We start from the raw sequence: 13,001 nt of genomic DNA, 5'->3' as shown, positions 1-13,001 counted from the left end.
AATTTAAATAAAATTTTCAAATGGAAATGTGATGTGTCCAACCTGAATGTATGTGTGAAAATAACTATTGCAAAACCATATTCATGCAATCTGAATCTGAACATAATGTTTAAATATTTAATTTTGCATCAGGGTCGGGGTACAGCGCATGCAGCTTTTTCATCAATTTCCACTCAAATGTAAGTCAAATTTGATCACCGATAATCGATGAATATTAAAATTAGATTTTTGAATTAAATACGTTTAAAAGATTGCCATAAACCTGTGTCCATGAAGGGGATAGTAAAGTTCTAATGGTCCTATGACATAATTATTCTCTCTCTCTCTCTCTCTCATTCTCTCATTATTATATAGTTAAATAATAATTGTCATATTATATAACTTATCTAATATTTTTTATTTATTTTATTTTAATTTTAAATTTTTATATGGCATCATATTTTGTTGATGTTATTATTATTATTATTATTATTATTATTATTATTATAATACATAATTTCTTAATAGTGCAAGGTCATCAACGTAATTGTCTTTACATATATTACATATGGCTCTTTACAATTATATATCCGTATATATGAAAGAAAGAAGAAACAGTTTTTATTAGTCACGCAACACACCACACTACAACACATGCTTGCACACACACACACATGCACATGCTTTGATGGTGGCCGGTGAAATGGATCCTCTGCATTTGACCCATCCTGGCTTGTCCTTCCTCCGGGGGCACAGCCAGGAGCAGTGGGCAGCATACGTGGACGCGCCCGGGGACCAGGTGATGAGTGTCCATCGCTGGTCAGACGATGATGGGTGCATGTTTTTGGTGGGGGTCCTTACTGACGTGAGGTGGAGGAAACCCCATGTGAGCACGGGGAGAACATGCAAACTCCACACAGAAAGGCTCCTATTTGGGGGAGAACCCGCCGGAGCACGGTGCCAACAGCGCCCCAGGCGGGGATCGAACCCATATGTATATCTCTGTCATATATATCTGTATTTACACACACACACATACATTCACGTCACGGTGCAGATCTCCAGTATGGGTGAGTGACTCAAACACAGAGCAGCGAAGACAACTTTATAACGTCATTCAAACGTTGAGACCGGCGCTTCGGCGGAACGGACCGGCCACGCCAGGAAGCGGGCGCGTCCGACCAGTTCTGACGCAGCCACCACGTGGCAGCACCCCATTGGCTGAGAGCCGCTCTCGCCCTTTCCTCTTCCGGTTGGACCGTGTCGGTCTCCGTTCAGCGCGGCGGTCGACGTCATGACGAGTCGGTAGATCCGCGCCGGCCCGACGACCCCCCCCCCCCGCGGCGCCCGCACGCTGTAGCGCTACCCGTCTCAGCGTAACCGTCGCCGAAGCGAAGCGGATTGTTTTGCCCGTCGGCGACCACGAACATGATGGCGTCGAGCTACAACGCGAAGGAAGAGGACGGACCCCACTCCGCTGCCCCGGGCCAGGGGCTGGGGCCGGGGGCCGTCAAGAGCAAGAAGCCCGACAACACGGCGTTCAAGCAGCAGAGGCTGCCCGCCTGGCAGCCCATCCTGACCGCCGGCACCGTGCTGCCCGCCTTCTTCGTCATCGGCCTCATCTTCATCCCGATAGGGATCGGCCTCTTCGTCACGTCCAACAACATCAAGGAGTTCGAGGTGATGGCTCGCTTGCGTAACCGCGCGAGGGAGTGCGTCGGTGACGGCAACTGCGGCAGTTATTAAGTGTCGCACACGCGCACGTCTATTTGATACGACATCCTATCGATTCGTCGTGATGTCGTGATATTGCCGCGGGGTAACGCACATTTGTGTTTTAATGAACGCCCCTACCTGCTTGGTCAATATGGCCACGTGATTTGATTGTTTCGCAAATAACTCTTGTAGATCTTGTCGGTAAGTCAATATGATTTTGATATCGCGACATGACGCTCGATACCATCTGGTTATTTTGATATCCAAATATAGGAAAGAATTGTGTTCTCCGCCACGCAATATATCATTCTGAACTCCATGGACTGTTTGTGATATGATATGGTTATGTTACATTACATTACTAATGGCTGTTTTTCAGATATTTATTGTGGGACTGGGTGACATGATATTCAGGTTTTTGTTGTGGTGATATCCTAATATGGTTAAATATTGTCTCTTAAATATTGTCCCCTGAAGGCTGCATTAGAGTAAAGTAACGCACATGTATAACCTTTGTGGAATATTATAGCCATTTCTGATGATGTCATGGTTGTTTCTCACATATTTCTTGTTGGTCCAGGAGGCTCTATCAATATAATGTCGATGTCATGATATTGATTTCATTTTGCTTATAGTAATATTGTGCTATCACTAAATGTCGTCTTTAAGTCTGTAAAGTAATAACATTTTTCTGAACTTCATGGCCTGTTCTAGCTGTTCTCATCAACACCTCCACCTGCCTGGTCATAACATCCACATTTCTAATGATTGTTTCTCAAACATGTATTGTGTGTAAATCTCTTGGGAAAGCAGCGATAGTCATCTAATAAGAAAAGATTAAATTTAATCGATATCGTACAGCCTTACAAGTATGTGTGTTGATTCCACCCTCTCCGGATAAATAATGACGTGCCGTTTCCAGATCGACTACACGGGCGTTGACATGTCGAGCCCGTGCTACAACTGCGCCCAGAACTTCAGCTGGAACAACACGAGTCCATGCACCTGCACCGTCCCCTTCACCCTGGAACAACCTTTTGAGGTAGAAGCGCTCTCAGGACAGCTTTCATTATTTGTACCCGATGAATAATGCATTTGGGCTCGAACGTGATCAAAGTGCTACGAGTACCAAGAAACATTGAATTCCTATGAGCGGCTGTAAAGGAGGCACTTAAGGTTTTGTCTCAGAACCTTAATCGCAATTGATTATTCTCAAAATGTATTTGCTCAGAGTCCTATTACGATTGATCGCTCCAGCTTTAGAACCCGCCGCTAATATTTAATTCCGGTCATTTCCTTGGAATTCAGCCTTTACCCCTTTCTTTTAGAAAACCAGTGTAAACGGAAGGAAACTTTATACCTGTCCATTATCTTGAGGCTTTCTTGAAACTATACGAAAACGCAGTGGGTTTGGCTGATAAACACAAACCCGTATTCTCAACTTCTACAAGGGAGCAGGACCACCTAATAAAACCTCTTTCAGCTCAACGACAGTGATCAAATTTCAATCCCATCGGCCTTCAAGCAAAGGTTGTTTCAGCCGATTTAACCTGACGCAGAGGAAATCACGGCCGTCATAGTGAACAGCGGCACAACGGTTATTGTGTGTGTGTGTGTGTGTGTGTGTGTGTGTGTGTGTGCGTGTGCGCGCGTGCGCGTGTTATTCATCCTCTGCGCCACCACCTCCTCTTCTCCCGTAGAGCAACGTCTTCATGTACTACGGCCTGTCCAACTTCTATCAGAACCACAGACGCTACGTGAAATCCCGGGACGACAGCCAACTCAACGGTGACCGGTCATCTTTGAAGGTATGTCCGCACAAAGCAATGTCTGTTACAGTCGATGTAAAAAAAAATGAAAAGAAAATTTCAGGAAGTACATTTCAGTTACTTCCTGGTCCACTTTGTTAAGGTTCTTTGTGTTTTTGTTTATTAAAGAACCCGAGCAAGGAATGTGAGCCGTACCGCACCAGCGACAGCCTTCCCATCGCTCCCTGCGGTGCCATCGCTAACAGTTTGTTTAACGGTGCGCGGTTTCCCCTCCTCAGCCATTTCGGGTTTACTGTCCGCCTCCTGTTCGCTTACAATTATGTCTCGACAATATTTTTAGACGAAACATCGGCTCATCAATTTGCAAACACATAAGACCAGCAAAAGTTTACTTGCTCCTCTCTTTTTTTTTTTTTTTTTTTTTTTTATACCTATGGTGCTGTTGACTGGAGAATGCATGTTTCCTTCATTCTCAGACACCCTGGAGTTGTTTCACCTAAACAATGGCTCCAAGACTCCGATTCCTCTCGTCAAGAAAGGCATCGCTTGGTGGACGGACAAGCATGTGAAGTTCAGGAACCCCGGTGGAAATAACAACCTCACCGTGGCCTTTCAAGGTTGGGTTTATTTATTTACCTGTTGAGTGACGTCATATCTCTTTGAAGCCGCCGCGGCTGCGTTTGGGATCGACTTTGGTTTTTTTTCGCTCCAGGCACGTCCAAGCCTGTGAACTGGAGGAAGACGGTCTACGACCTGGACCCGTCGGACCCGGACAACAACGGCTTCATCAACGAAGACTTCATCGTGTGGATGCGCACGGCCGCCCTGCCCACCTTCCGCAAGCTCTACCGGATCATCCAGAAGAAGTCGGGCATGACCCCCACTCTGCCCAGCGGCAAGTACGAGCTGGAGGTCGTCTACAGTATCCTTCCCAGTCGAAACTACAGGGACGTCTTAGCCTCTGGTGCTTATTTACGTCACATCGTTTTTTTCTCGTTTTGAATATAATTACGGGATTATGGATTCTAATTTTACCTGCAGTCTTGTAGTGTAAGCAAACATTGTTTTTTCCCGGTTTTCAATTCTTTTTATGTCACTATTTGTAATGAGGATCTGAGACGGGTTTAAACCTGTGCTTTATGCGAGTCAAGACAAAGTGACGGACGCGGCGTTCGGGTCAGGGTCCCATCACACGTCTGATACAGCGTCGCAGGTCAGCTTCAAGCAGCTAAACAACAATTTCAGGTGTCAGGCGAGAGTTAACCACCTTTGAAAAGTCCTGAACCGCGCGCGACCAGACTACCCCGTGCGCAGCTTCGAAGGCCGGAAGCGCATGATCCTCAGCACCATTTCCTGGATGGGCGGCAAGAACCCTTTCCTGGGCATCGCCTACATCACCGTGGGCTCGGTCTGCTTCTTCCTGGGTGTGGTGCTGCTCATCATCCACCACAAGTACGACAACCGCAACAACAGCGCCGACATTCCCAACTGAGCCGGGCGGCCACCTGCGTTGCATCGTGGGACGGGATCATCGGGGGAAGAATGGAGCAGAGTCGGATTTCTGGAAGGTGAAAGGAGTGCGACCCCAAACGAGGAAGTAAATGAGTGTTTCTCGAGTGTAAACTTCCCAAAAAAAAAAAAATGAAAACCATGCGAACGGAGTAGAAATGGCAAGAAGGTTTTATTTGAGGGGAATGGTCCTGCACCACGATGCGATTTGGCAAAGTGCTTGCGTGTCTTCACCAACGCTGGCCCCATCCTGGACTGCTTGTTTAGTTGTTGTTTTTGTGTTTTAGCCTGAATGCACTTGGTCTTGGCGTGCGTCCGTCATGTGTATTTTAGCATTCGAGATGACGCGCGGGTGTTTTTAAGAAGTCGGGAGAAGGCGCTGGGCGTTTGTGAGTTGGCTGTGGCTTCGAAACGCCTGCCGATGATGTTGCGTTCGAGTTCTTGACCGTGTTTTATTTGCTATATATCCATATGTTTTACGAAAGTATATTTATGTCATTTCAACATTGCTTTATGATTGACTTAAAAAGGAAATGAAGAATGTGTATTTAAAAAAAAAAAAAAAAAAAAAAAAGAAAGCTCCGTGTACTGTAGTGTGTCCTGCTGATGAATGTACCTGTATCTCGCTGATATACCTCTGCAGTTGTTTTCAGATTGTCTTCACTATGGGAGTGAAGAGTGTTCCTCTCTGAAGGATTAGCATGAGCGTTGGGTTTAACGACAAGTATTTTACCCTCTCAAAGTCGTAGCATAGCAATGGGATATTCAACATACTGTATAATCGATATCTGCTCCTGGCGCTGTTTTCAGGTTGGGTAAATCACGGGAATCGTTCTTTGGAAATAACTGAGAATCGTATCTCACCAAATGCAATCAAACGCTCACGAACAATGGGAAGATTGTTCTGTTCAAACGTAAGTGCTAAGATATCAGGGAGCCTGTTTTGCCATTAATGGCCCCAAAGCCTGCTCTGACCTGATTGTTAATTAAATCCCCTGGCATATTCAAATGATGACCAAATGGCATGCACTTTAAAAGTGTCACGTTTGTTTTGATGTTTTTTTTTTTTTTTTTTCTTTCTCTTCACTGTCTGACTCTTTAGATTTTTTTTTTTGTTCTTTGGTAAGACGATTCTGACCTGAATAAATTGTATACACACACAGCATATGGTTTGTTGGATTATATTAAAGGAGAGTTGACAAATACATGGTGTCGTTTGTTATTTGCTATGATATTGTTGAGCACTATCTTGGGATATAAAAGCGGGAAAGTATGGCAATGAGATAAATCAGACTGACAGCATGATGGCCTGGCAAATTGGATGAGCTGTCGTGTTCGCGAAAGCTCGTGAACTCCTATAATGTTTGATCATGAAAGTACATTTTCATATAAAAGGGATTTGTCTTCGTAAGGGTGGATAACTTGTATAAAAAAGCTTTACAGTCTAAAAAAAAAAAAAAAATAAGAATATACAAATGTTTATGCACCGTCTCAGTTCCATTTTTTTTTTAAAAGCTCATGTTATTGAGATACTTTTACAATATATAATGTTGTAATAGTATAATATAGGCGCCTCAAATAAAATACAACCTGATTTTTTTTTTTTTTTTTTTTTTTTTACCAAACTTACTTTTCTTTTAGATTTACCATTTTAAGATTAGCTTTGTTCAAATTAACTTTGATACTTGACTTAATTATTGATTTTTCGATACATATTTTTTTTCAATTCATACGTTTCTGTAAGTTTGGTTGCCTAGACCGGATATGACGTACCAGGAAGCGGGCTGGGTCGTCATTCTCTCCCGAAGTCATTGCATTTTTTTTTTAATGCGGTTTTTTCTTTTAAAATTATTATTATTTTTTTTAAATTTATCATTTAACATTGTGAATAACCGCGTTCGTTTGTTTCGCCATTGTTGTTATTCATTTCCAAATTGAGGCGCCCGCACCGGATGTGACGTTTGAGCCGAAGCGTCGACATTAACAAGCTGTCAGTGTCCTTGTGCGCGCCCCGCTCGCCTCGTCCTCGTACAGTCGTGTGTTCTGCAAAGACTCTGCCAACATGTACAGACAACTCACGGTGAGGAGTCAATTTAATGCGTCATATTCATGATTTCAAACTCCAGCCCACGTTGTGACCTTGTGTGTCATTTAGCACGACGTCTCAATGCTAAACGCTGAAGTATGCTAACTGCAACTCCCTATGTGATACCAGAGCAAACTCAGTTAGCGCGTTCATGTTACTAATATATATAGATAATTGATCAAAATATAGGTAATAATATATTTTTTATATATATTTTAATTTAAATGAAAAAATAATATATATACTGTATAAAGTTGGCTTCAGTTTAAAGGTGACTTGATACGTCTGCTCTGCTGTGACGTCAGAAGGTCATTTTGTTTATCAAGCCAAAGTATGGAATCTTAAAAGATTCAGTCGTTAAAATGTTTCATAAAGGCTGAGACATACCACGTTGGCTGGTGGGTCTGTCAAACATGTTTTTCCTCTGTTATACCATATTTCTTGAGTCCTCTTCAAACATGTATTTCAGACACAAGCGCAGGCACTTGGTTATTGTACGCAAGTGCTATTTATGTGTATTCGCCTGTACATGACCCTCACCATACAGAGACTTTCCACGTAAAATTTTATTTCACTACATTTCAATACAAATATCTATATATTATTCATACTGCGTTATATACCAGGGACTGGTAAATTGTGTTTCCATTCATCCGCTGTTAAAACTAAAAACCTACAGTCAGACACATATTTATCCCGTATTTTAGGCTCTGGATATGACAAGTACTCTTACTTTTCATACTTTAAGTACATTTAAGGACATACTTTTATATAAGTAGAAATGTCAATGTGGTGCTTTCACTTTTACTGCGAGAGTCATTTGGTGTCTGGGTATTTCTACTTTTACTTCAGTAAAACGTCTGAGTAGTTTCTCCACCACGGCCAAATGTGCAGCTGTGAGTATAATTTAGTTATTGTCCCACACCATCAGGCACTCGGGCAGCTCTCCAAGCGGACCATCGCCAGCAGCGCCCGAAGACAGATCGACAACACCGTTAAGAGCAAGCAGAAGCTGTTTCAGGTAACTCACACCGGCGCTTTACGCCTTGTCGGTATCCGCATCAGACAGTCTGATCATCCTACTAGTGGCCGTCGGATGAACTGAGTCTAAAGTTTCGCATCACAAAATATGTCAAGGAAAATGGGAGAGCTGTTTTTTTACAGTACAACAGCGAGGAGTTTGCTCAGTTTGAGTCCCATGAATAAGAGATTAAAACTCCCTTTATATAGTGTTTGCAAAGTGCAAAAAAAATTAAGAAATGCACACAATTCCCTTACATAAAAAAACAGATTTATTGATTGTGAAAATGGTGACACCCAACGTTAGCGTTAATAACATTATTTTGAAATGCGTGACTTATTTCCTTGGTTTTAAAGCCAGTTCTAATAAAGAACTTCACCAACGTCACTTCCAGCTGTACCGTCAGACTGAAACTTGATCATTGGTCATCAGATTTTGTTATTCAAGAATTGCTTTAATTACAAGTCATCATTTTTGCACGCACGCACGCACACAGACACAGGTGAAGTGAATAACACTACTGTTAGGGTTAGGGGCTTAGGGTTGGGGTCAGGGTTAGCCTAACCCTAACCCTACTGGGTGTTCCCGGTATGCAGTGGTTAGTACCTACCAAAATTCGTCCAAGGAAGGACAACAGGTGGACCGGCAACAGGGTCATAAGCACCCAAGGCTCATTGATGCGCGTGGGGAGTGAAGTCTAGCCCGTCTGGTCCGATCCCACAGAAGAGCTACTGCTAATGTTAATGCTGGTTATGATAGAAAGCTGTCAGAACTCACAGTGTATCGTAGCTAACTGTGTTATGGGGCTGCATAGCTGCAGACCGGTCATATTGCCCATGCTGACCCCTATCCACCAGGGTCAGCCATGGGCACATGAGTTTCAGAACTGGACCATGGAGCAATGGAAGAAGGTGGCCTGGTATGATGAATTACGTTTTCTTCTACATCATGGATGGCCAGGTGCATGTGCGTCGTTTACCTGGGGAAGAGATGGCACCAGGATGCACTATAGAAGAAGGCAGGATTGCGGAGGCAGCGTGATGCTCTGGACAGTGTTCTGCTGGAAACCTTGTGTCCTGGTGTTCATGTGGATGTTACTTTGAGACCTACTGTACTGTACCATCTACCTAAACATTGTTACACACTAAGTACACCCCTTCATGGCAACGCCAATCCCTTATTCCCCTGCCATGCTGCAAAAATTGTTCAGGAATGGTTTGAGGAACATGACAAAGGAACATGATAAAGAGTTCAAGGTGTTGACTTGGCCTCCAAATCCTGATCCATAGGGGCCCCACCTCAGCACTTAGAGGACTTAAAGGATGTACTGGTAATGTCTTGGTGCCAGATACCACAGGACACCTTCAGAGGTTCAAGATTCAAGATTCAAGATTTTTATTTGTCACATACATATACATACTTCCATACATATATGCAGTGAAATGTAATGCAACGCACCCGGTGATGGGTCTTGTGGAGTCCATGCCTCGATGGGTCAGAGCTGTTTTGGTGGCATGAGGGGGAGTTACACAATATTAACCAGGTGGTTTTAAGTGTGTGTGTGTGTGATAGACAATAAGATGAATGAGATTATCATATTTTAATTAATAATGATCACATTGAAATTGTTTATTTATTTTATGTGAAGTCCCTGAAAATATAAAATAATAGCCCCCAAAAAAGTGCTTGAATTTAATTTTGTAATGGCAGAATGAACCCTGTATTATTGGTGATGAATTTTGGAAAATTCCACTTTATATTTGTAGGTTCTGGAATCTGAATCCTATAATTTCCCCCCCTGTGTAGCCTTGACAGATATGTGTCATGACTTTGATCCCAGGGGCGATCAAATGGCTTGAGAGCGGTTGTACTTATACTGCATGCGTCTTAGTTAGAGAACAGCTGAAGCTAGGGGTGTCACGATTTGATTTCACTTTCGATTTTAAAGGCACGATTCCATTTTCGATTTAAACTTTTTTTTTTTCAGCACTGACAGCTATGCCGTTGTTAGACGGTTGAGTCTTGATTTCTAAAGAAAAACACTTGTTTTTCAATAAGTAACTTTTATTTGAATATTAAGAATCCTAAATAGTAACAAAAATATGAGTATTTAAACAACACATCTAAACAGTTAAGAGCTTTATCAAAAATAGACTTTAAGTATAATAAACAACAAGTTATTTATTGCACTACTTTTAAGTTACTGAGTGCTGTTTTGCCAGAGGGTTATGCTGGTAGTAAAAATGTAGTTACTACCTGCTGCTCCGCAGCTCCGATCAGAGCGATCTTTTCTCTAAACAAAGCAAAAAAAAAAAAACCTAGATGTATGTAATTTACTCCGTTTCCTGGTGCAGCTCTGCTGTGGAGCAGATCAATCCTGAAAAAAACAAAAACGCCTGCTTTCTCATGTCAAATACCCCGTGGCCCGACACAGTCCAGCAAGCCAAGTTGTGAACCAACTAGACCAGAGGACATTCTGCACTTGAGGACATTCCCTGATGGTCGGGTTTATTTCCCACTTTCATTGGCGTATCAATGGAATTACTGGACATTCTGGTCAAAGGCGCACTCTCCCTTGTACACACTGTGAAAGCCGGAGGAGAGAGAAATGCATCGGTGCGCTCGTGTCTCTGCTGACGCAGACATCGCACACCGTTACCGTGAATATTTATCTCTAATGTGTGCAACAAACTGGATGGACTTATATTGAACTTTATTGTTTTTTTTCTTTCTAATTCTGTTAATTAAGTGGTTACTCGACAGCTTTGAGAGGAGAGGACGAGAGCCTCCCCTCCCTCTCCCTCTCCCCTCCAGTTTCAGAACACAGTAAACTGCACTTACATCGTTTCAATGGCTGATAAAAAAATAAAAAATAAAAAAAAAATTGTCATCAATGTCAATCGCAATTGATGGAGTCGATCACTGATTGACGATTTAATCGGAGACCTGCCCAAGCCTACCTTGTAGATGTAGAATAAAGCCTTCCCCCGCTTTTAAACCTCAGAGCTTCAAGTACTGGCTGCTTGCCTTGTGGTATATGTGCGTACGTTGAGATGAGCTCCATCGCCGCTAATACAAGTTTGAGCCGTGCTCTGGAGTGTGGGTTCAGAAAACCAACATATATCAAAACATCATGTTGTTAATTTGTCCATTTTCTTTCGGTGCCTACATTCACCATTCTTGTAAACGTCATTATTCCTTCGTCCTAATGCACAGGAGGATAACGGAATGCCGGTCCATCTGAAGGGCGGGTCCTCGGACGCCCTCCTGTACAGGGCCACCATGACGCTCACTGTCTTCGGTAGGTCCACGTTCCAAACGGCGTGTAAGATATAATACGTCAGGGTTCTTACCAGGTCCTTGAGGTGCTCAAAGTGCTTAAATTCCGTCCTCAGCAATTGAAGTGCTGGAATGCCTTGAAAGTAGCCCCTTTGTGCGCTTGAAGAGTCCTGTGCCTGGAAGACGTTGTGATTTTGTTATTCGAATCCAAACGTAATAAAACATTTGCAGAATGGCTTAATGAACAAAGATCAAACTGAAAATGTATTATTTGTTTTGCTTGAAAATGAAAATAAAGATTGCTTAAAAAAATACTTGAAATTCCTTGAACTGAATTTTGGAATGCCAGAATGAACGCTGTATTATCCTTTTTTGATATTATGAAGTATTTGAAATGTTGAATGTTTGCACTATTTCTAAGGCTACATGGTTATTCTTTGTAGAACACTCCTAATACTATGGTTCATACTAGTTGGATATAAATTCATTCATCCATTCATGTTGCTGTCAACTGCAATGAAATATGTCCATCTGTCCCAAAATCCCCAGGTCACAGATATACTCTATATCTAGCATTTATTTGTTGCTGTTGATGGAGTATGGCTCCTTAATGTTGTTGTTGACACTTAAACTTAATTTTCCATAAAATGTGTGTGTCTTACTGAGTTCACGTTCTGTCTCTGTTCATGACAACAGTCCCATTATGTTTTTTTCTTGTTCATTTCTTCCCAGGTGTTGGGTTCGTCCTTTATGAGCTGTTGAGCGCAGCGATGCCAAAGAAGTAGTGAAATGAGTGGCCGGCAAACATGAGATTCAAATTTTGCCCCTAAAGTCAACACGCAACCAGGAAGAATCAAGAATCAAGAATCAAGAATCATTTATTATTCGTCTCGCAGGTGCAGCTGCACCTAACATACAAACACACACCCATGCAGGGAGTGGTGGCGCCCAACTCTCTTCTCTGTGGTAGAGATTTTAAACCTGGGAGATTATTTGTCCGTTCAATAATATGTTTGTTTGCGCTCGGGGTCGTTATTTATTGATTGTACAATTATTGATGCGCCGATAATAAACAAAATGGTATCTAAGTGGTTTTTTTTTTTTAATTTCTCTTATTGTTTTTGTTTATGATGGTTCTTTCCACAAAAGAACGTAACAGCATATCAATGCAGTGCCGTCCTCTGTCGCCTTTGAAATGTGGATGACGTCACCAGCGCGCTTCCTGCCAAGAGCACGTGCGTCACTTGAGCGCTAGATGGCGCTGAATGATCGCGTGTGGCACGGGAGAGCCGCTCTTGAGCTCTTGACACGCTCCTTCACTGAGCTTAATAACCAAAGTTTTGCCTGTAGTTCCCTTACAAACAAACTACGTCCTAAGTAGAGCCCTTTATGCGTAGGGATGTGTTTATCATTCTAGCTTTTGGCCCAAAATAAAAAAAAAATAAAAATAAAAAAATTGAGATTGACATGAAGTATAACATAACCACGATCATTCAACTGACGATGTTATCAAGCGTTATTTCCCCTCCAGGGACTCCAGTGCAGCTGCTCATCTCCAACAAAGGGCAAAAGTTGGGACAAAAATGCAATTGACCAAAGTCGTCGAGTGGGGGAGGAGGGGGGCTGGTCCGAGTTCCTCCTG

The 13,001-nt window shown here is 42.6% G+C and overlaps 2 protein-coding genes across 2 annotated transcripts; both read left to right on the top strand.

The window, feature by feature from the left end:
• Positions 1-1,256: 1,256 nt before the first annotated feature.
• tmem30aa (transmembrane protein 30Aa) lies at positions 1,257-6,178 on the top strand. The gene is made up of 7 exons (XM_080012606.1): positions 1,257-1,659; positions 2,618-2,737; positions 3,396-3,503; positions 3,633-3,720; positions 3,941-4,081; positions 4,177-4,386; positions 4,763-6,178. The coding sequence occupies exons 1-7, from the start codon at positions 1,408-1,410 to the stop codon at positions 4,954-4,956; spliced, it is 1,113 nt and encodes a 370-aa protein (XP_079868732.1). The 5' UTR covers positions 1,257-1,407; the 3' UTR covers positions 4,957-6,178.
• A 727-nt stretch (positions 6,179-6,905) lies between these two features.
• On the top strand, positions 6,906-12,447 carry LOC307238977 (cytochrome c oxidase subunit 7A2, mitochondrial-like). The gene is made up of 4 exons (XM_080012147.1): positions 6,906-7,053; positions 7,991-8,080; positions 11,297-11,381; positions 12,092-12,447. The coding sequence occupies exons 1-4, from the start codon at positions 7,036-7,038 to the stop codon at positions 12,142-12,144; spliced, it is 246 nt and encodes an 81-aa protein (XP_079868273.1). The 5' UTR covers positions 6,906-7,035; the 3' UTR covers positions 12,145-12,447.
• Positions 12,448-13,001: the final 554 nt, after the last annotated feature.

Source organism: Zeus faber (assembly GCF_960531495.2).
Source record: "Zeus faber genome assembly, chromosome: 13".
Lineage (NCBI taxonomy): Eukaryota > Metazoa > Chordata > Actinopteri > Zeiformes > Zeidae > Zeus > Zeus faber.
Note: the sequence above shows the minus strand (reverse complement) of the source record. Positions and strands in the feature narration are given on the sequence as shown.